Source organism: Alosa sapidissima, chromosome 1 (assembly GCF_018492685.1).
Source record: "Alosa sapidissima isolate fAloSap1 chromosome 1, fAloSap1.pri, whole genome shotgun sequence".
In the NCBI taxonomy this organism is placed as follows: domain Eukaryota; kingdom Metazoa; phylum Chordata; class Actinopteri; order Clupeiformes; family Clupeidae; genus Alosa; species Alosa sapidissima.
In genome coordinates this window covers 22116340-22140317 of record NC_055957.1, presented here as the reverse complement: position 1 = coordinate 22140317, position 23978 = coordinate 22116340, and the positions used below count along the sequence as shown (strand labels likewise).

Below are 23978 nucleotides of genomic sequence, written 5' to 3'. Positions count from 1 at the left end.
ACTTTTACTCCGCTACATTTCTACAACACCATCGTTCCTTTTTACGATACATTTTATGATCAGTTTTTTTTTCTCTCTGACAAACACGTTTGTTTTACCAGGGGGCGGGGTTGCTACCAAAGATTCTGGAGCGCTACGTGCATTCTTAGAAACATAAGCTTCTAGTCTAGACCAGGCAAAGCGTCAGCTTGTAGCCATCTGCATTCGGTAGGCTATATTCACCAGACCCATGGCTACACTGTACATGCAACTGTGTTCTGTGCCTTTCTCTGTCTGTTATCTGCAGCGTTAGGGCCTCCTCTCCGATGAGATTGCTATCTGCGGATCAGCGAAGTTACAGGCTATGCCCATGCTTCTGTCACACGTCTGATCATTTGCGGCACAAATGAATGGTAGACTATTAATGAACCGGTGGCCGGAAAAAACGCAACATTTTCCAGATTAGGAAATATTCTTTAATTGTGTGTGATTAAATAAAGATGCATAGCCTACAATTAGGGGTAGTAACGTGAGCGCTCATTCAATGTCTATGCGTCTGTGCAAGTGAAACTGAACTTAATCATAAAGACACCTTTCTCAGCAACTTTTCTGTTCAATCAGCATAATTGGCATTACGATCCACCCGACGTTTCCCTTGTCTACCCCGTTAAACTTCAGGCTCTCGTGTTTTGCTGAATGATATTACTCAGCAGATCACCCTAGTAGATAACCAGAATTACAGTCTCTAGAATTGTAGGTCAGAATGTAAACTGGGCCACAGATGGTAAGCACAATTGCATTAACTTAAAACTATCTAGTCGAGTATAACCCAAAACTAGCTTAATTAAAATGTCACAGCCCATACTGATTTTTCCTTTTAGAATATATATATTAAGAGAATAAATCATTATGCAAATACTTTTACCTTTAATACTTAAAGTACATTTAAAAACAGGTACTTTTTACTTTTACTTAAGTAGGGTTGTCATTGTGGTACTTTTACTTTTACTAAAGTAAATATTTCTCTGTGTATTTGTACTTTTACTTAAGTAGGCTACTGAGTTTCAGTACTTCCTCCACCACTGCCTAGTTGTCACAAACCCTTTCACAGCACAGAACATTCTACAGTACCGAAGTGTGACGTTTCGTTTCCATGACAGCAGTTTCACTGGATCTAAACAGCTTTCGAAGTGGGATAATTCCTACATAATAAATTGAATGTAGAACTAGACATGTGGCATCATTTATACCTAATAAATTGTTTTAAATGTAGGCTAGCCGTTTAAACGTGTTGTAGCCTACCTGTTTATTGGGTTTATCAATTTTTCTCAGTTGTTTTGGTGCATTTCTCAGAGACCCCAATAGAAATTCTTAAAAATGCTTGTTCAAACATACATCGTATCACTTGTATGGTATGGTATGGTTATGGGATTTTGCAGACGCCTAGCTTTGTCCAAAGCGACACACAAGTACAAAAACAGCATAATATTTAAAATATAACAGGGAACAGATTAGAATGTGGGTCAAACTATAATAAGTAGAATAGCAATAAACAACAATGTCAATTCAATCATTAGCCTAATAAAATAAGCACTTGTGCACATCATAAAAGCAGTTTCTCCCAATCTTGGTAAGTGCTTCTCCTAAACTGCAAATACTTTTGTGCATCCATGCGACTTATTGTGTCTGCTGTTTTACGTTTTCGTTTGCTAATGTCATGTTTGTCAAAATGCCGAATATTAGCCTATAGCCAAAGATCCTTTAGAACACAACCGTCTCTGCTAGGCTACGCGATAAAACAAATAGGCCTTATTTCATCGTTTTCCTTTGCACAATGCACTAAAAGACTTTGTCTTTATAATGTAACAATTACTTGCAAAACTTTGAGATATATCCAATGTTGCATTCAATCCCCCCACACAATAATGTTTAACTTAAAAAAAAAAAAAAACTAAATATGCTTCCTTGTGCATTTTGCATTAGAAAACACAGAGTAGGCCTACTGCAAACTGTCAAATTGACAACGTGACAGACTACTGATGTTTCCTTTTGAGACATAAACTAAGCATGATTCGAGATTCGAGAAATGCACCAAAGCGACTGAAAACAACTGTAAGTGCCCAAATAAAAAGGCAACACAGCGCCATCTGCTGCTGCTCTACTTTCACTTTCCCACTTTACATTTAAGCGTACTGTGTTCGTCTCCTTTTGCATTCTCATCTTGGCACTTTAAACGCACAGCACGACGAAACATGTATATATATATATAATGGGAGAAGACAAGGCAAAGGTCGGCATCTTCATTTGATTGTTTTAATTATTGTCATTTCATTTCTGCCAGCTTTTGCCTCCCATCCTCGTCGTTCCTCCCACCCGAATGGGTTGAGCGCCCCACAGCGTTTATGACCAATGAAAAAGTAGGAGTGCCGAATTGAGTGATTTGATTGGTAAACCTCGCACTAAGGAGACCGACAAAACAACACTGAACACGGATTAAAAGGCTGGGGCTCTCCCTCTTGCGAGCGCATTATAGGCTGCATGTCCGCTCAGCGAATATTGGGAAGACGAAAATTTCCGTACATGGCCGGATGTGACATTCAGTAGGGATATTTTAGATACTGACAATTTTCCTAACTTCATCTGTCCCGAAAATATGGTCGTCCCAGGACCTGATCATATAGAGGAGCGAGAGAGGGTTTATCCTCCGCCGGAGGAACTGAAAGCGGATGCGCATGTCCCTGACTTCAGCTCATACCTCGCACTGTACAAAAAGTCCATCGAGGAACCCGAAGGTATGTCATTGCATACGCGCTTATGTAAATAGTTGCATGGCTTACATTATTGCAATATGTGTCTATGCGTTTGTCTGCTGCTTCTGTGAGTGGGTCTATCTCTTACGATGGTCATGAGATCGGCCAAAATTCTGAAACCCTGTGAATGCCCCGCAGAGTTCTGGGGAAATGTAGCAGACGAGTTTTACTGGGAGAGCCGGCCAACTGCAGGGCATCCGATCCTGCAATACAACTTTGATGTCACCAAAGGCAATGTTTTCGTCAAATTCATGGAGGGGGCAAAGACCAACTTGTGCTACAACGTCTTGGACAGAAATGTATTGGAGAGAAACTTCGGAGACAGAGTGGCCTACCACTGGTGAGATTGCACCCTCCACCATGAAAATAAAACAACACATATTAGCAAATTATGGCTGCATTGCATGCATATTTTGCATCTCAACTTCATGACACATGTGCTCAGCAAACACAGCGGCCACAGACATGTCATTTGAAAGATGTAGGTTAGCCCCCTGTATATCAGATGCAAAAAGCCAGGATACAAGCTGGCATCACAAAAAAAGAGCTCCATATTGCCTGTGCCCCTGTAATACAAATTTAAAATTGTGTAAATGATTATATAATTGAGCTCTATGACTGTGTGTGTAGAGGGTAGGTATTCTCAAGTCAAAGTCAATTGTGCAACTCCGCATTGTGACATTTGCTCTTTCACAAGTATTTGACGAGAGTCCCACTTAGAGTTGGTAAAGTTTGCGAGAGGCCCCAGCATAGAAATGCTACCTGTATTATGTGTTATTCCATCTCAGTGCATATAGTACACATCCATTGCATAAGATGCTGGTATGAAGTTCCTCCAAACTTGCACTTTTAAATGCTTGGTTGATTACACCACAGGTCTGTAAGAATATCTTGGTTACCCCACACAACTTTTCACAATCTTATCAAGATTAGACTGTACTCATAGAGACTGCAGACCTAAACCCATATAGGTGGTGAGCCTGGATCGTTGCTGGATGGCCCATATGGTCTGGAGCAGAGTTGGGCCATATAATCTGCCCCAAAAAAAGGTGTCATGTATCTGTGAGGGGAACATGGCTCAACTGTGTGTGGCAGTCTATGTGTGTACAGTCTAATCTTGATGAGATTATGAAAAAGTGTGTGTGTGACTCAACTATGTGTGGCAGTTGAACTACAGTGTCTGAGTTCTGCAAAAGAGAGAGTGAATGCAAACCACAGCAGTGTCAAGTCTCTCCTGTCTGAAGTCAGTTTTGCCTCCTCACACTTCCTGAGTCAGATAAGCCCATGAAACATCTCTCTCTCTCTCTCTCTCTCTCGCTCTCTCATTGTCCTGATAGAAATCATAAGTGGCAAACCACAGTGTTTGTTGGTTGCTAGCCACAGAGGCTGGTCAGATAATATTGTAGTAATCTGAAGCGCAAAAAGCCTTATCTGACATTATTAACACACAGTAGGACAATGGCACCATGACAATCGTTATCTGGCCCCCTGTCAGCTGGCTGATAGCGTGTCTGATAGCGTGTCCCGCTCCACCCCGACAGGTGGAGCGGGACACGCTATCAGACACGCTATCAGCCACGCTATATATGGACCCAACCCCAAACTGGCCCAAGTATGGTACCAGGTCCTTTTCATTCGCAGCCACCATCTAGACTGGAATTGACCGTCCTGATATCTTTTGTGTTCCATCACGTTTCTCACTCATTGCCTAGATAGATAGACAGACAGACACACACACACACTGTTTCTTATCATGTTGTTAGGCTGCTACTGTAAATGTAATCGGCAGCCTGACTGTCTCAATTCTTACCTACAAACACACCGGCACACCACACACACACTCACACACTCAAACACACACACACACACACACACACACACACACACAGTGGAAAAGATGGTGAAATATGCAAGATTGGCCATGTGAGAGTGGACCTGAGAGGTGAGATGTGATCTTATTGGCCTGAGGGTGAGAGTGAGAGTGAGATGTGTCAAGTCAAGTCAAGTCACTTTTATTTATATAGCACATTTAAAAACAACAGGAGTTGACCCAAAGTGCTTTACATGGCAATGAGAGGTTAGGCAACAGTTGAAACATACACAGGTCTGACTAAGAAAATATATTAAAAAAAGTAAAAGGAAAATAATATTCCATGAGTAAAATTAAGAGGTAGTACATTAGAAAAAATAAAATTAAAATAAATAATAGTAGTAATAATAATAATAAGATCAGTAGAATAGATCAAGTTAAAAAAAATATATAATATAAAAATAAGAACATAAAATAAATGGAGTAAAACAGGTAAAATAGAGTAAGCAGGATATATAAATTAAGATAAATAAATAACTAAAAGTAAGTGGTAGATAAAAAATAAGTAAAAGGTAGAGGGACACACACGCAAGACACAGTGGGCAGAATTAAAGGTTGTTAAAAGCAAGAGAGAAAAGGTGCGTTTTTAGATTAGATTTAAAACTAGCAAGGGTAGTCGAGGACTTAATGTGGGGTGGGAGGGGATTCCATAAGTTTGGGCCAGCCACAGAGAAGGCCCGGTCACCTTTTGTTTTGAGACGTGTGCGGGGGACAGTTAAGAGTTGTCTTGAAAATGACCGGGTCGACCTAGAGGTAGAGTGTGGAGAAAGGATTTCAGCAATGTAGGGGGGTGCTAGGCTTTGAAAACAAAAAGTAAAATCTTAAAATCAATTCTAAATTTAACAGGAAGCCAGTGCAGCTGAGCCAGGACTGGTGTGATGTGCTCTCTCTTTTTAGTACCAGTAAGCAATCTGGCTGCTGCATTCTGGACCATCTGTAATTTGTGAATGTTAGATTGGGTCAGACCTGTGTATAAGATATTGCAATAATCGAGTCTGGAGGTAATAAAAGCATGTATAAGGGTTTCAAGGTCGTTTTGTGATAAAAAGGACTTGAGATTAGCTATGACTCTGAGTTGATAAAAGCCACTTCGGACCACACTGTTGATTTGTTTATTAAAATTTAGAGAGCTATCCAGCATGACACCAAGATTTCTAACCACGGAGTGCACATTTTTTGAGAGTGGACCAAGAGTACTGCTGAGGCTGGAGACAGAGGAGGGTGGACCAAATATGATTATTTCAGTTTTGCTGTCGTTGAGGTGTAGGAAATTGCAGGCCATCCAAGATTTAATATCAGTGAGGCAGCTATGTAGTTTATTTAGTAAACATGGGGTCTGAGGAGCCACTGGGAGATAGATTTGGGTATCATCAGCGTAGCAGTGGTATTGGATGCCATATTTATCAAAAATGGAACTGAGGGGCAGCATGTATAGAGAGAATCTTATTGGCCTGAGGGTAAGAGTGAGAGTAGGATGTGATCTTATTGGCCTGAGGGTAAGAGTGAGAGTGAGATGTGATCTTATCGGCCTGTGGGTAAGAGTGAGACGTGATCCTATTGGCCTGGGGGTATGCGAGCTGGTCTGGCTTGGCACTCAATGCCATGTTGACTGGCACAGCAGAGGGCAGGAGGTCAGGAGTCCAGTCTAAACTGTCCTTTACTGGCAACAGAGACACCTGGCATCTCTCTCTCTCTCTCTCTCTCTCTCTCACAAGAAGCATGCAACTCATACGCTGGCAACAAATGAGGTGGTTAGAAATTAACTACAGTACAGGCTGCAACGAAGTGCACAGTACAGGCACACACTACAGGCACACACACACACACACACACACACGCACACTCTCACATAATTTGCTAAAGTAGATGTTAGAACTAAGTAGTGACTATGTAATGACACTACAGTGGTACTGTGTGCGTGCGTGCGTGCGTGTGTGCGCATGTGTTTGTGTCTGTGTGTATCTGCATGCGTGTGTTCGCAGGTGAGTGTGTGTGCGCGCGCCTACGGATCCAAATAAAAGCTTTTAAAAGTTTAAGTGTGGACAGGCACTGTGTTGGAGAACTATAAAAGAAACCACCTGTCTCCCTTTCTCCCTCTAACTCAAAATGCTTTATTGGCATGACAAGTTCACTCATATTGCCAAAGCAGTTATACAATAAATCTGAACATACACAGATACATACCGATATATTTACATAAGAATAAAATAAATAGGTAAAATGAAAATAATCATAATAATCATAATAATCAAATGAAAAAAAATATATAGTCTATACATTGTTAAATTGTGTTCTACATCTACATCCAAAAAAAACGAGCACACTTTGAAATAGTCAAATTTTACTCAGGCAGTAGCCTAATTTGGCCTAGTTGCTTTTATGCATGCTGCTTTGTTTAGGCTACTATCAGAGATGGTGTTGCGGAATTGATGTATTCCGATGTTTCACTGAGCAACCCCTCTCACGCACGCACACACACACACACTAAAGGTAACAAAAAGTGTAAATTAAGTAGCCTATCGTAGCTTACCAGCATTTTTTCCTCTCCAGTGTGCAATAAGAAAGTAGAATAGGCTACAGTGCAAGTTGACCGTCAGTTGATCTCCCATGTCGCGTCTCGTTGGCCTTGGTAGGCCATAAGCAAATCTGCAACCTATGAGCCCAGCTGCCAGCAATTGGAGGAGGCCTAAATATCTCGTATATGAGACTGTCTGGGTTATTTTGTTTCGATATTATATAAACTATAAAACACATAGTCATTGTAGCCTACCATTCAGGGAATAGGCATTTAAAAGAGAGACATATTATGGAGTGATATGATATATGACTCAGAAATGACATCGAGCAATGGCAGTGCGATATGTTCAGTAGAGTTAAAACTTCTACAAGCTTAATAACATCCACAGCGGAAAAAAGAAGGTAAGAAAAATAGTCGGAAAACTTAGATGTGTAAGGCAAGCAAGCAAGTTTGGCGGTTGTTACTAAAAATGTGAACATGTACGTTGCAGTGTTGTGCGGTGGACTTTCGGAATTAATAGAGTCGGCGTTTGTCCGATCGGCCTGCTGGTATAAAATGAATTGCGCTGTCTGTCTGAAAAAGACGCGCTCTCTTCCCATGCAGTCAAAATGAATGGGAGTCTTCAGAGCAGGCTTGTCATAGTGTCACCCTGACATGACAGTGCGTAAAGTAGCCTATAATGTGAATGACTTGTTATTTTATTAAGGATTTCTTTCTTTTTGCAAAAAATAAAGTACAGTAGACATTAATTATTAGTATTATTATGTGCCAAATTGCGTTTTTTATTACAATGATAAAATGGTAGGCTACAGGCCGATGTGCGTTTTATTTGGAGACTGTTTTGCGAGACAGAGACCGAGTTTACTGCTGATATTCTGGGGATAGGCTACAACAGATAGCCAAGGTAGGACTTTAGCCTTTTAATATATTTGCTGCATTGGATCAGTCTTTAGAACAGGCAAGAGCTTTCAAGAGCTTTCCCTCAGATTGTGACATGTTGATACATATAGGGCAGCTCTCTTTCTCCCTCTATCTCATTCCCCCCCCCTCTCTCTCTCCCTATATCTCTCTCTCACTCCCTCTCCCCCTCTCTCTCTTCTCTCTTTCTCTCCTTCTCTCTATCTCTCTCTCTCATGTCATCTCCTCAACTTGGCCTTTCCTCAGAGACGTGAATAGGCAGGTGTTTTATAATGAAGCTGGCTGGCCGCCACACGTTGACAAATCAAACAGGGAAGCCCTGTGTCCTGTGCAGTCTCCTCATGCCAGCAGCGCTCTGACTGGCATTCCTACTGGCACCTACACCAGTATGGGCCTTGGCTGTGGCACAGGTGAGGATTTCATTAGGTGCCAGCCAGGGATACCAATACGTTTTGTCGACTTGTCAGAGAAAGAAAATACGTCCTGCGAGACATACATTTCCTATAAAGCCTTCAAACTCAGTATTTCCTGGAAGAGATAGATCATGTGTGAAGACTGTATGGGTCATTCTATGAAAACATGCCATTTTGCATTCAAAAAATCTAATTTTCAAAGTACTGTTTTTAAAATCTTGAAGCACCTATTTGGATGAAGTAGATTCTTACCTCTCAAAAAAACATGCGGTGCCATCTCAGGCTATCTTATTTATTTATTTATTTATTTACTTTAACAAATAGTCAATGGAGGTACGTGTACTATGTCAACCCTGTTACCAAAAAAAAAACATATATTATTATAAAATAATATGAGTGCTCTTGTAACTATTCATGAATATTATACAAATAATTATGTGTTACATAAATAATTCTGGTGTTGAACACATTAATTATTCCATTTTAGGATTGACAGTAACAGGGTTGACAGTAACAGGCTTGATGAAATATTGCCATGTGGTGGACACCATGACACCACATGGTGTGCATTCAAGAGAGGTTAAAATGCTGTTAAATATTTACATTTAAATTTTCAATCAAATTATTTTTTAATGCATGATTTTGTGGTAACAGGGTTGACAAAACGAGCTTGTCCCCTTCTGTCAGACAGAGCAAAACCGTAATAAAAGTCATTAAAAGAGAACAACACTTTTCTGGTCTTTTCACCATTAACTTCCTGGAAGGCAGGGGATATCACTTCCTGAAAATGATGTAACTTTTGGCACAGTTAATTTTCTCCAAAGGGGGTTTTATCCAAAAGTAACAGGGTTGACGACAACATGGGGACACATGTAAAATGTTGATTTTTTCATAATTTTAAAAACATTCCAAATAAAATTGTTTAATGATCAATGAACAAACACTTGAGGCTTTTTGTACATGTATTTATTGTTGTGATAATTTGACTTTTTTTATCCTAAATAGCCAGTGATACTAGACAAGTCATACCAAGGGACAAGAATGACCCGTATACCTCTTCCAGAACTTTTAGTGGTCACTAAAATATTTAGTTCTAATGATCTAAGCCTAGTGAGGTTTGAACAGGCTCTCTGCCATAGCACAATGTGGCAAAGTTCATGATGTTTGTGAAACACTCAGACTCAGACTCTAACACACACACACACACACACACACACACACACACACACACACACACACACACACACACACACAGGTCTAGCTGGCTGGATAAACCATTGAGTGGCTTCCAAATACAACAGTATGACTAGACAGAGGACATGTTATCTATTTTATTGGCATTTCCTGCCACCAGAAACTTGGTTAGCATGCAGACCTTCTCAATTGTAGTTCAATCAACTTCCAGCAGGGGCGTAACTAGCAGTGAAATTTATGCATTTAACTCTTAACAAATAATTTCAGAAGTGCAGCAATCTCGTAAACAAAGGTTTTACATTTTCATTTACTCAATTCCAAAGAAACACATATCCATGCAGGATTAGCGATGGTATTTGTGTACCCATGTTTTAGGGACACTGGAAAAGGCCAGATGGACCTGCAGAGCAAATCTCAAATTTGCCAAAAGGTTCGTATGGGTAGAGCACCAGCAACTCTTTTAGCCATTCAGAACAAACAACTGACTGTTCAAACACCTGTTTGTCTACTGCAGGCATTTGTGCAGTGCTTAACCTGGAAAAACTGGATTTAAAAGTCAACTTGATTGAACATCTTATGACTTGTTGTGGACTTGATCCAAAAGAATATTTGACAGGAACAATTTTACATTTGTATATACAGTATAAATGTTCTTTTGTGTCTTGTCTTTGTTAGAGGTTAGAGAGACCATTGTGTGATTTGCAGTCTAATGTTAGTTTGTTGTTTTTTGGGTTTTTGGGAACATCACTGAAGAGGTTGTTGTGTTTGTGTGTGTGTGTGTGTGTGTGTGTGTGTGTGTGTGTGTGTGTGTGTGTGTGTGTGTGTTTTGTTGCCAGGGAAGGGAACTCAGCGGATCATCAGCAGGACATCACGTACAGCCAGCTGCTCAAGCACGTGTGTCGCTGTGCCAATGTCCTCAGACTCATGGGTACACACACACACACACACGCACACATACATACACACACAGACACGCACAGATATACTCAAACACACACACAAACACACATTGTTTTAAAAAGCAATAAAACATCTAAGTATCAACATAATACATTTGAACAGCCTTAGATTACAGTGCTGATCATTATAGACTGTAATTATCCTATTGTACACTAGAGAGGAAGAGTTTCAAGGTATCATTAGCATTCTTTGACATGACGTTGTGCTTAATGCATGTGTCTGTTGTGCTTAATGTGTCTGTTGTGCTTAATGCGTCTGTTGTGCTTAATGCATGTGTCTGGTGTGCCTAATGCATGTGTCTGTTGTGCTTAATGACACTGTTGTGGTTAATGCATGTGTCTGTTGTGCTTAATGCATGTGTCTGTTGTGCTTAATGCGTCTGTTGTGCTTAATGCATGTGTCTGTTGTGCTTAATGTGTCTGTTGTGCTTAATGTGTTTGTTGTGTCTGTTGTGCTTAATGCATGTGTCTGTTGTGCTTAATGCACGTGTCTGTTGTGCTTAATGTATGTGTCTGTTGTGTTTAATGCATGTGTCTGTTGTGCTTAGTGCGTTTGTTGTGTCTGTTGTGCTTAATGCATGTGTCTGTTGTGCTTAATGCACGTGTCTGTTGTGCTTAATGTATGTGTCTGTTGTGTTTAATGCATGTGTCTGTTGTGCTTAATGCATGTGTCTGTTGTGCTTCAGGCGTGAAGAAGGGCGACCGTGTAGCCATCTACCTTCCCATGGTTCCAGAGCTGGTGTGCTCCATGCTGGCGTGTGCGCGGATCGGGGCGGTTCACTCGGTGGTGGTAAGTGAACAGTGGTGCTCACTGCTGACCAGTCTGTAGTGGGGTTCACCACTTCATCGGATTTCAATTTGATTTCCAATGGTTATGAAAACAACATAATCAAGATTGTTTTTCCACAGTCCACGTTGCAAAGATGCTCTCATTTAGTCTTGAGTTATAAATGCAGTGCACCCCTTTGCCTTACATTTGTAACTCTTGTATAAGGGACTGATCGTTATTTATAACGATCAGTTATAACATTATTTATAACCACCGGAGGGATTTTCAGTGCTTCAGTCAAAAGTTGCATGACCCTCCCTTGCCTGCAAGAACTTTTTCAATGACCCTTCAACAGAATTTCCAAAAAAGACATGCCCCTCCCCGCCCGATCATCAATGTCTTCCGCCCGCTCTCCTTTGCGCTATGAATGCACGCTTACATCAGCGTGGTGGCCATTTCAGTAGATTTACTCACTAACATTGTTGTGGAAACACAATAAGCATGGACACTAAATGCACACTTCCTGCATAACTGCATTAGCCTACTTGAAATAAGTTACTCCTCTAGTAAATAGTATTCACATCATATGAAATAAAACAATAATACATTGAGACCATTCAACAAAGCACACTGGGTAATAACAAATTCAACACATGAACTGGTTGCTATCGACTCGTCTCTAGGCTTCCTCAGTCATTGTAAAGCTGCCGAAGCTGAACATGATCCAAAACTCCATTTCTCAGACGATCGTCAATTTGGGAGCTACCACTCCTTCCTTCTCAAATGACTTGACTGTTTGCACAATTTCACAAATAATCACAGGGACCGAAACATACCTAACATGCCAACTTTTTCCGGGTTTTCTTACGTATTTTAACTTTTCCCCCGCTGTCTTGCCGTTTTAATATTTTCCCGTAGAATATCCCATATACTCTCATAACATTAGTCCTGCCATCTGGCCTGTATCTTTGTTACCCCCCTTGCCCTTCAAGCGAAACAGATGTCTTCAAATCATTGTTTTGCTTGCTTGAATGCGAACTTAGAGTGATGTTAACCTATTTAAGTTAACTCATTGAATGCCAAGCTGTTTTCGGAAGATTTGTCCTAGAGTGCTAGGCAATCTAGACCATTGTTGATGATTTTTCTGTGTTATAGCTATGAACACATACAATGGCTCGTTTAAAAGGTGAGACTTTAAGCTCTCAGTGGGTGCAAACCGTGTATTTCTACACGCCTCTGTTCCTGAGAAATCCCAAGCTAAACAGTGGCTAGTTTTCATCAAAATCGCAGTTTTTTTCTAGAAATGGAGATAATGTCTTTCATGAAATATTAAGTGTTGCCTGTAAACTTTCCGGGAAGTTATCAGCGAGACCTGGCGAGACTGCCACCTAGTGATAGACCCACGAAAATGGCCTGGTTTTGAGATGACGTGCATGCGTCACTGATTCGACCCAAAGCGGCAACCGAGTTATGATAAAATGTCCAGATAAAATGTCCAGATTGTGCGTTTTCATGAGTTTTGGATCGTCATATATTTCATTTCCATTCATCACAGAGTTCCAAAAATCACATATAAGGTGTGTTAGAGTGTCTAGTTTCGTAATTTAAAAAAAGAGCTAAAAACGTAATATTATGTTTTTGGCACTCAATGGCACTCAATGAGTTAACGGCGTGGTTGTCGTGAGAGCACGATTCATTGACGCTTGCAGTGTTCGGCCGTATGTCTACGTGCGCACCTGCCTGTATACCATCAGGCTACTCAGCTACGAGTAGACAAAGAATTTACCCTGTTTGTATATTCACTCCAAGTTGACCTACCATAACTTACCAACTGTATGGGGGGTTTTTCCTGCCATTAATAAAATTAAAATGAAAACAGTGAAATTAAAATGAAAAACTCGTTTTGCCATTTAATTTTCAAAGTGTCAGTGCAATTATCCTGCCAAATTTAAAAATAAAATGAAATATATACATTTGGCTTTTAATTTTCCTGATAAACACGATACATTTGTGACAAAAATAAAAATAAATTGAAAACGTCTATTTGTCATTTCATTTTCATTACCATCCTGGTATATTACTGCCAAAAATGAAAATGAAAATGTTAGTTGGAAAATGAAAATGCAAACTTCACTTTGACTTTGCCTTTTCCTGACAATGCGCACAATGTATGCCAAAATTATAAATAAAATGAAAACTGACACCTGCTTGCAATTTATTTTCCATTTCTCGATTTTCATTTTCAAGTTCACAACATGCAAATGAGCTGCATTGTTAATGAGATGTATGTGGGTGGTGCTCTGGTGACGACAAATTAAATGTGCCTACCATGATCATGATTTAGCTTTAGATCAATAAACGCGGTTGGTTGACGGCAAGATGGCAGCCAGATCGGTCCAAGACGAGGCCGTAGCGGCCCTAGAGTCCCCTTGTATCACACGAGGCCGGCCCAGGCAGGATATCCCTGCCGAGACGATTACAGCCTATGTGCAGTTAGGAATGACAGCAACAAAAATCGCGAGCCTGCTCAATTCGTCGGAGAGGACAGTACCTAAATCCAAGCTCCTGCATTCTACGCCGTACTGTAATGACAGCGATTAACAAATTGCACTTGTTGCTGGTTACCAATAAATACTATATATTTTTTTGCAAACAACAAAAACAGAAAGGATGGAGACAGCAAAGCTAGAGATGGGCAGGAACAAGGTCAATTGGTAGAAATGCTTGTCAAAACGTTAGGAGCTGGATGTGTGGATGAATGAAGCACAAGTATGCTTTACTATGTTAAGCATCCACACTGTTTAAAGAAGCCCTATGCAACAATTTTAGCAAAAATTACCTTTATTATGCAGGTTGAGAGTCGTTCTGATGGTTCTACAACACTTTTTAGGTCGTTTGGTGGGTGCGTCGTCTCCCCCTAGTGCTTCTCCGTGGAAAAAACGAATATGCAACTTTCTGGTCCCGGACTGAAGAAATCCGGATGTGACTCGGCGGAAGGCCTTGAAAATGTAGTCAGATTGTAGTTTCTAAGAAGACTGCAAAACGGACTCCGACTTGGCTTTGTTGCTGCTGAAATTGTAAGTAGCCTACCCTTGGGTGAACTTCGTTTTTGTAATGTGGTTTGATAGTCTCTTGAACAATGTGTTTCGACTGTTTTATTGTGAGCCCTGTATGTGTTTAGCTTGGTTTCTTGATGGCTAGCTCGCTAGCTAGTGGGGGTTTAGCGTAGCAGTCACTTGCTACCGAAGCTGCAGGGGGAGCTATGTCGTGAAAAATGCGAGCCAAAATCAGGCGAAAACCCAGAAGGAATAACCAGACTGGCATAGGGCTTCTTTAAAGTTAGGCTACACGGTAAACTAAAAGTAAACCAAAGGTAAATTTAGCCTTTTTAGGGCTGTATAAAGTTGACCAAATGAATATAGGCTGTTAGTCGTGAATAAAGTAGGCTAGACTACTTTGTTGCTCCAACCCTTCCAATGTTAATGGGGACAAATGTTGACATTTTCCCGTATTTTGGGTGAGAAACCCGGGAAATCTCCCTTATTTTCAATGTTCAATGTTGACAGCTATGGAACGAAAGAGAACGTTATATGGCGACAGAAATCAACAATCAAACAATCCACTTTGATTTTTTGCTGTTTTCATGAATACAAAAGTTGGGTGACCCTCCCCTCAACAAAGAATAAAAAGACATGACCCTCCCCTATTTTCCTCCGGTGGCCCCTTCAATAAATAACGAACAGTCCCTAATAAAATGTTTTCGTACGGCCTTGTAGTGTGTGTGTGTGTGTGTGTGTGTGTGTTATTGTGTGGGTTGTGTACTATCACAACTGATCAACCTGCAGTGAGTCTGCTGCTGTGTGTGTGTGTGTGTGTGTGTGCGTGTGTGTGTGTGTGTGTGTGGTGTGTGTGTCATTGTGCTTGTATGGGGGTGTTTTTGTGTGTGTGTCCACACGTGAGAACATCCTGTTGGTCTGTTTATGTGTATTTTTTTAATATTTGTGTGTGTGTGTGTGTGTGTATAAGTATAAGTATACTCTTATGATCCTGTGAGGGAAATTTGGTCTCTGCATTTTTCCCAATCCATGAATTAGTGAAACACACTCAGCACACAGTGAACACACGCTAATCCCAGTGCAGTGAGCGGCCTGCAACAACAGCGGCACTCGGGGAGCAGTGAGGGATTAGGTGCCTTGCTCAAGGGCACTTCAGCCATGCCTACTGGTCGGGGTTCGAACCGGCAACCCTCCGGTTTCAAGTCCGAAGCGCTAACCAGTAGGCCACAGCTGCCCACCTGTGTGTGTGCTAGTATGAGCTGGATGGCAGCAGTGTAGTGTAAATACAGTGGTAAGTAAGTGTGTCAGTGGCCCAGTTTCCCCATCTGCAGGAATCTCAGAGAATGTCCTACAGGCACTCAGGGTCAGCTCTCTGGGCCTGCTGCAGTCCGTTTTTATACATTTCGGCCTTCAACTGTTGCTATCACTCTCTCTCTCCCTCCCTCTCTCTCTTCCTCTTTCTCTCTCCCTCTTTCTCTCTCTCTCTCTCTCTCTCTCTCTGTCTGTCCCGCTACTGTACCTCCCCCTCTCTCGTTCTCTTGAGAGAGTTTGGTTCCCCCATGACAAGGACAAGCATTCTTCAGCCTTTAACAAGCTCAGGCACTAGCAGAAGACAGATTTAAGTTTTGCTTAAGTTTTGAAAAAGAGAGAGAGGGTGTGTGTGTGTGTGTGTGTGTGTGTGCAAGAGAGAGGAATGGAATTGTGTGTGTGTGTGTAAGAGAGAGAGAGGTCTCCCCCTCAGGTCTGTAGCTGGCCTGTTCTAGTTTGCTCTGGGCTCTTGGCTGTGTGCTGGTTGGCCCCAGCGTGGGCTGCTCAGACAGGAGCTGTGTTGCCAGGGCCCATTTTAGACACAGCTGTTTGCCCCACACCATCTACAGCAGTGCTGGGTTTAAATATACCCCGCCACGCTGGGTTCAATCCGAGGTGAGGTTTGTGATTGGGCACTCCTCCACCCGGGGACCTATTTCTGTCCCCTCTGAAAATACCCTGTGCTTGACCTCATTACCATAGCGTGATTGTTGTACTGCACGGTCACTTTGGTGAGTCACTTAAGTTTGGTAGCAGGAGTGGAAGGGAACTTGATCTATCTGCCACTTTCATATGTTCCCGAACATAGTCTTTATGAGTATGAACGTAGTCTTTATGAGTATGCACTATGAGTATGAATGTAGTCTTTATGAGTATGCACTATGAGTATGAACATAGTCTTTATGAGTATGCACTATGAGTATGAACGTAGTCTTTATGAGTATGCACTATGAGTATGAATGTAGTCTTTATGAGTATGCACTATGAGTATGATCTATGCTCTATGAGTATGAACGTAGTCTCTATGAGTATGAACGTATTCTTTATGAGTATGCTCTATGAGTATGCTCTATGAGTATGAATGTAGTCTCTATGAGTATGAACATATTCTTTATGAGTATGCTCTATGAGTATGCTCTATGAGTATGCTCTATGAGTATGAATGTAATCTCTATGAGTATGAACATATTCTTTATGAGTATGAATGTAATCTCTATGAGTATGAACATATTCTTTATGAGTATGCTCTATGAGTATGAACATATTCTTTATGAGTATGCTCTATGAGTATGAACGTATTCTTTATGAGTATGCTCTATGAGTATGCTCTATGAGTATGAACAGTAAGAAGTGTGTATATATTACTTCCTGAACCAGATTTCCCTGACACCTAATTGGCTAGTGTCTAAAAGCCACAATATCACACTAACCAGTTTACAGAATATAATAGATTGGCTTACTTATACTTTTGATTGATTTGTTGTGTGCATGCACAAAACAGTTCTGTTCTTTGATCGGCTGACATCTCACATGTGCTGATTGGCTGGTTTCTGTGTCAGTTTGCAGGTTTCTCGGCCGACTCCCTGTGTGAGAGGATCCTGGACGCCCAGTGCAGTGTCCTTGTGACTGCAGGTAATCAGTCCGCTAAACAGAGGCCTCATATACAGTAGCCTCATCAGTCAGCTAAACAGAGGCCACATATAGCCTCATCAGTCAGCTAAACAGAAACTTCATATAGCCTCATCAGTCAGCTAAACAGAAGCCTTTAAAAGGATGTACATTTCAAGTTATATGAAAAGTAAAGTTATAAAGAAATATATGAACACATAGGAATAGAACCACTGGCAGGAGATTCCCTGATGAAGAGGCAAAGGTACCTGTGGAACATAACTCTCTGCATAAGATCTGATATAGCCTACTCATACTAGAATGGAAGTCTAGAGGCTCTCTGCATAAGAGCTGGTATAGCCTACTCATACTAGAATGGAAGTCTAGAGGCTCTCTGCATAAGAGCTGGTATAGCCTACTCATACTAGAATGGCAGAACAAGTGAAGTAAAGGAGGTGAGGGAGAAACTAGACTAGGTAATACAATGGTAATGGATTGGGTATATTGTTGAGTTTGGTAAATTACTGATAGTTGAATTGTGAAGATAGCCATTTCTATTTCAATATTTCTATACCGTCCTTAATGAAAATGAGGCCCATTCCATCGAGAGTTGTGATATATATTCTATCGTGGGACATGGGTTTCTCGACATTGCCTCTTGCAGTCTCTGTCAGGTGTTGTCTCGGTGAGAAAGTAAAGGCTTGTTTACTCAGCTGAGCATCGGGTGCGCTGGAGGCCAACCGAACTTAATTGTCTGTGTACTGCATATTGACTTAGCGCCTGATAGCGGGTGCTTATGCAAGTGTTAAGTGCATTTGTGTGCTGATATGCGTCTGCGACACCCAGCAGCAGCGGTGCGGCTCTGTGTCCACAGGTGATGAGGAGAGAGCTTTACTTAAGAGTCGAGCTGTCAGAGAGTGTCCAGGGCAGTGTCCTTTAGCGTTCCCTCTCTCCCTCTCCCTCTCTCTTTAGCGTTCCCTCTCTCCCCCTCCTTTTAGCGTTCCCTCTCTCCCTCTCTCTTTAATGTTCCCTCTCTCCTCTCTCTTTAGCGTTCCCTCTCTCCCTCTCTCCCTCTCTCCAGCGTTCCCTCTCTCCTCTCTCTTTAGCATTCCCTCTCTCCCTCTCTCTTTAGCATTCCCACTCTCCCTCTCTCTTTAGCGTTCCCTCTCTCCTCTCTCTTTAGTGTTCCCTCTCTCCCTCTCTCCAGCGTTCCCTCTCTCCTCTCTCTTTAGCATTCCCTCTCTCCCTCTCCCTTTAGCGTTTCCCCTCTCCCTTTAGCGTTCCCTCTCTCCTCTCCCTTTAGCGTTCCCTCTCTCCCTCTCTCCTCTCTCTTTAGCATTCCCTCTCTCCTCTCCCTTTAGCGTTCCCTCTCTCCCTCTCCCTCTCTCCCTCTCCCTCTCTCCCTCTCCCTCTCTCCCTCTCCCTTTAGCGTCCCCTCTCTCCCTCTTCCTCTCTCCTCTCCCTTTAGCGTCCCCTCTCTCCCTCTTCCTCTCTCCTCTCTCTTTAGCGTTCCCTCTCTCTTTAGCGTTCCCTCTCTCCCTTTAGCGTTCCTTCTCTCCCTTTAGCGTCCCCTCTCTCCTCTCCCTTTAGCGTTTCCTCTCTCCCTCTCTCTTTAGCGTTCCCTCTCTCCCTTTAGCGTTCCTTCTCTCCCTTTAGCGTCCCCTCTCTCCTCTCCCTTTAGCGTTTCCTCTCTCCCTCTCTCTTTAGCGTTCCCTCTCTCCCTTTAGCGTCCCCTCTCTCCTCTCCCTTTAGCGTTTCCTCTCTCCCTCTCTCTTTAGCGTTCCCTCTCTCCCTTTAGCGTTCCTTCTCTCCCTTTAGCGTTCCTTCTCTCCCTCTCCCTTTAGCGTTCCTTCTCTCCCTTTAGCGTTCCTTCTCTCCCTCTCCCTTTAGCGTCCCCTCTCTCTCCCTCTCCCTTTAGCGTTCCTTCTCTCCCTTTAGCGTTCCCTCTCTCCCTTTAGCGTTCCTTCTCCCTCTCTCCCTTTAGCGTTCCTTCTCTCCCTCTCCCTTTAGCGTCCCCTCTCTCTCCCTCTCCCTTTAGCGTTCCTTCTCTCCCTTTAGCGTTCCTTCTATCCCTTTAGCGTTCCCTCTCTCCCTTTAGCGTTCCTTCTCTCCCTCTCCCTTTAGCGTTCCCTCTCTCTCCCTCTCCCTTTAGCGTCCCCTCTCTCTCCCTCTCCCTTTAGCGTTCCTTCTCCCTCTCTCCCTTTAGCGTTCCCTCTCTCCCTCTCCCCCTCTCCCTTTAGCGTTCCTTCTCTCCCTTTAGCGTTCCCTCTCTCCCTCTCCCTCTCTCCTCTCCAGCGTTCCCTTCACCACTAAGAGCCTAAAAACAATCAGTAAAATCTTAAACTGAACTCTAAAATGGACAGGGGGCCTGTAAGTAAAAGTAATATATGAAAGTAAGTAACCCCCCCCCCTTCTCTCTCTCTCTCTGCCCTATAGATGGTGTGTACAGAGGAGATAAGCTGATCAATTTGAAGCAGATTGCAGATGAGGCTCTGGAACGCTGTAGAGAAAAGTAAGTTCCTGATAAATCCAAGTTCTCTTTATACTGTATACGCACACACACACACACACACACAGACACACATGCGCGCACACACACACACACGCACACACACACACACACACACACACACACACATACACACACACACACAACACACACACATACGCACGTACACACACACACACACACATACGCACACACACACACACATACATACGCACGCACACACACACACACATACATACGCACGCGCACACACACACACACACTCACACACACGCACGTGCACACACACACACACACACACACACACACACACACACACACACACATTCTCCCTTTCATACACATGTACTGTATGCGATCACACACACACTCAAACAAACACATATCTTGTAGGTGAGACAGTTATTTTGTTGCCTCTCACCGTTTATCTGCATTGAGTTGCCTGGTAACACAAACTCATGCCCAATTAGTCTGCATGTCCTTGTCACCATAGTGACGCATGGCAACAATCATAGCCAGCCAATCACAGAGATGAAACCTTAGTTCAATTGAGCTTTATTGGCATGACAAAAAATAAAATTTGTATTGCCAAAGCATACATGTACGTACTAGTAGTAGTGCGTAAAGACAAAAAACAAAACATCATGCATCATACATTACTGCAACGACAATGTGTGTGTGTGTATGTGATGGTGTGGATGGGAATGCGTGTGTGTGTGTGTGTGTGTTTGACTTTTTTGTGTGCTTCCCTTTGTTTATGGCAAGCATCTATATATCTTGCTGTGAATTGCTTACTCTATCTCTCTCTCTCTCTCTCTCTCTCTCTCTCTCTCTCTCCAGGGGCTCCTCCACAGTTCAGAAGTGTGTGGTGGTGAGACACTATGCCCTTAGGACAAATACAGGAGAGGCCTCCAACAAACTGCAGGTAGGCCCTGTGTGTGTGTATACAGTAAGTGTTTGTATGAAAGGCACATTATGGACATTATGTTATGATGTAATATGGCTGTAATTTCACTCTTCGTGCATGTGTATACACTGACAGTGTGTGTGTGTGTTTGTATGTACACTATGTCTACACTTTGCATGTGTGTGTCCAACCTGTGTGTGTTCCTGCCCTCTCCCTCTGCTCCAGACACCATGGGACGCGGCGGTTGACGTGTGGTGGGACGAGGCCCTGGACGGTGTGTGCGACGAGTGTGAGCCCGAGTGGCTGGAAGCAGAGGACCCGCTCTTCATCCTCTACACCAGCGGCTCCACTGGCAAACCCAAGGTACAGTATGCCATGTCGCCTAGACCCCGAAGCCGCCGTCACGAGCCGCCATTTGCGCCATTTAGGGTTTCAGCCACAGCCAGCCAATAATTTTGTAAGCCAAATTAAGCCGCCACCTGATAAACTTTGGCTGAGCTAGCTAACTATTTGCATCAAATAAATAAATCACATAGAGACATACACACACAAAAAATAAACGATAAGCGACATCTATTTCCTACTGAATTCACCCAGAGCCATATAAAGATATCTGGATTCACCCATAGACAGTCTTGTTCTCGTTGCTACGACACACAGGACTCACAGTGAATTGACGACCAATTCAAATTGCACGTTTTCCGTATAGAAGAAGCAATGCATTTTTTTTTAAATGGCGGAAAGAAACAAATAAGGTCATTTTAATCTCACTTCTCACATACTTTCCTAATTCCTACGTAGGCCTACTCCAACTTTTGTTAGATCTTCAGGGCCTGGTTTCACAAACACCTATTTGAACCAAATATTCTGGAATGGAGGGATTTACAGCATTGAACGCGATATTACTGCAGTAACATTCCACCGTTTCCAGAGATTGCTGTGTTGCTAGTTCACGATGCAGGCTTCAGTGTACATTGAAGTGAAATGCGCAGTTGTCCAACATAATATAACAGTGTGTGCTTATATTAACTACAAAGTTGAACAGTAAATTACATGTCATAGATATATGCATAACGTTACTCTGTGAAGTTTGACAAGTGTGCATCTATTCTTACACTGCAGCAGGGACATTATTACTTGAAATTGTTTAGTAGCCTACAGATAACAAAATAAATACATAATTTCTATAAAGGCATTTGCATAGACGACACCTTGCACTTCTCCTCTTTTTCCTCTAGGGGGTGGTGCACACTGTGGCTGGCTACATGCTGTACACGGCTCTCACCTTCAAGTATGTGTTTGACTACCACTTTGATGATGTCTACTGGTGCACGGCAGACATTGGCTGGATCACAGGCCACTCCTACATCACCTACGGCCCACTGGCCAATGGGGCAACAAGTGTGCTGGTGAGTCCAGCTGTCAGTCACCTAAACATCCTGGTCACATGACTGGAGAACTTCCTGTAAGCAGTTGAAATGTGGTGATGAGGGAATATAATATCTGTGTGTTTCTTGTCCCTGTGTGTGTGTGTGTGTATGTGTGTGTGTGTGTGTGTGTGTGTGTGTGTGTGATCCTCAGTTTGAGGGCATTCCTGTGTACCCTCATGTGGGCCGGTTCTGGGAGGTGATTGAGAAGTACCGCGTATCCAAGTTCTACACGGCCCCCACTGCCATACGCTTGCTGATGAAGTATGGCCGAGAGCCCTTGCTCAAGTGAGACACAAGCACAAACACACACACACACACACACACACAGCATACACAGAAAACACACTGACACACACACACACACACACAGACTCTTAGAGGTGACGTATAAAGACAGTGAATCACACTGGTTGACTTTGACAGCCATCTGCTGGCCATAAGAAGGAATTGTAGGAGCTGCATGCAGAGTGCTGCCATTGAGCCGCTTGTGCCTCTGTGCTGCATGCTCAGATCAGTGAGCCCCAGTGAGAAGAACTGTCCCATCTGCGATAAGTGTGTGTATTGTAGTGTGTTGAGAGTGTGTGTAGTGTGTGAGTGTGTGTAGAGTGTTGAGAGAGTGTTTAGAGTGTGTGTAGTGTGTTGAGAGTGTGTAGAGTGTTGAGAGTGTGTGTAGTGTGTTGAGAGTGTGTAGAGTGTTGAGAGTGTGTAGAGTGTTGAGAGTGTGTGTAGTGTGTTGAGAGTGTGTAGAGTGTGTTGAGAGTGTGTAGAGTGTGTGTAGTGTGTTGAGAGTGTGTAGTGTGTTGAGAGTGTGTGTAGTGTATTGAGAGTGTGTGTAGTGTGTTTAGAGTGTGTTTAGTGTGTTGAGAGTGTGTGTAGTGTGTTGAGAGTGTGTGTAGTTTATTAAGAGTGTGTGTAGTGTGTTTGATAGAGAGATGTCCAACACAACCATTCTGCTGTGCTGTCTGAAGGATAATCTCTTGAGGGTTGCCACTGCTTTGCGACCTACTGACCTATAATCTTTAACCTCTAACCTCTGACCCCTGTGTGCAGGTATGACCTGTCGAGCCTGCGGGTTCTGGGCACGGTGGGCGAGCCCATTAACCCTGAGGCCTGGCACTGGTACCATGAGGTGGTGGGGCAAGGACGGTGTCCCATAGTGGACACTTTCTGGCAGACGGAGACGGTAAGAGTTAGTCATCATGGTCACCCATACAACACACACACACACACACACACACACTGAGTAATCTTCCTTCTTGTGTCTTGTGTGTCTCTGTAGGGGGGCCATGTTCTGACTCCACTGCCTGCAGCCACTGCACTGAAGCCCGGCTCAGCTGTAAGCTCCACACCCAGTCACCCCACCCCCAGGACACCCACTGGCCCCCAGCACACCCAGTCTATATACCCCCAGCCCCACTGGCCCCCAGCACACCCAGTCTATATACCCCCAGCCCCACTGGCCTCCAGCACACCCAGTCTATACCCCTCAGCCCCACTGGCCCCCAGCACACCAAGTCTATAACCCCCCCCCCCCCCCCCCAGCCCCACTGGCCCCCCCAGCACACCCGGTCTATACCCCCCCCAGCCCCACTGGCCCCCAGCACACCCAGTCCATACCCCCCCCCCCCCCCCCAGCACCACTGGCCCCCAGCACACCCAGTCTATACCCCCCACCCCACCCTCCCAGCACCACTGGCCCCCAGCACACCCAGTCTATACCCCCCCCAGCC

The 23978-nt window shown here is 43.2% G+C and overlaps 1 protein-coding gene across 1 annotated transcript in view; it reads left to right on the top strand.

Moving 5' to 3' along the window:
* The first annotated feature begins 2461 nt into the window (after positions 1 to 2461).
* The window catches only part of acss2l (acyl-CoA synthetase short chain family member 2 like), a 25971-nt gene continuing 4454 nt past the window's right edge, over positions 2462 to 23978 (top strand). The window contains exons 1-12 of the mRNA XM_042108253.1: positions 2462 to 2771; positions 2928 to 3129; positions 10539 to 10630; positions 11348 to 11451; positions 17354 to 17426; positions 19839 to 19914; positions 20752 to 20836; positions 21044 to 21181; positions 22057 to 22227; positions 22400 to 22533; positions 23299 to 23431; positions 23528 to 23584. Of these exons, the coding sequence (XP_041964187.1) occupies positions 2633 to 2771; positions 2928 to 3129; positions 10539 to 10630; positions 11348 to 11451; positions 17354 to 17426; positions 19839 to 19914; positions 20752 to 20836; positions 21044 to 21181; positions 22057 to 22227; positions 22400 to 22533; positions 23299 to 23431; positions 23528 to 23584 (1404 nt within the window). The 5' untranslated portion in view covers positions 2462 to 2632. The remainder of the gene's footprint in view (positions 2772 to 2927; positions 3130 to 10538; positions 10631 to 11347; positions 11452 to 17353; positions 17427 to 19838; positions 19915 to 20751; positions 20837 to 21043; positions 21182 to 22056; positions 22228 to 22399; positions 22534 to 23298; positions 23432 to 23527; positions 23585 to 23978) is intronic.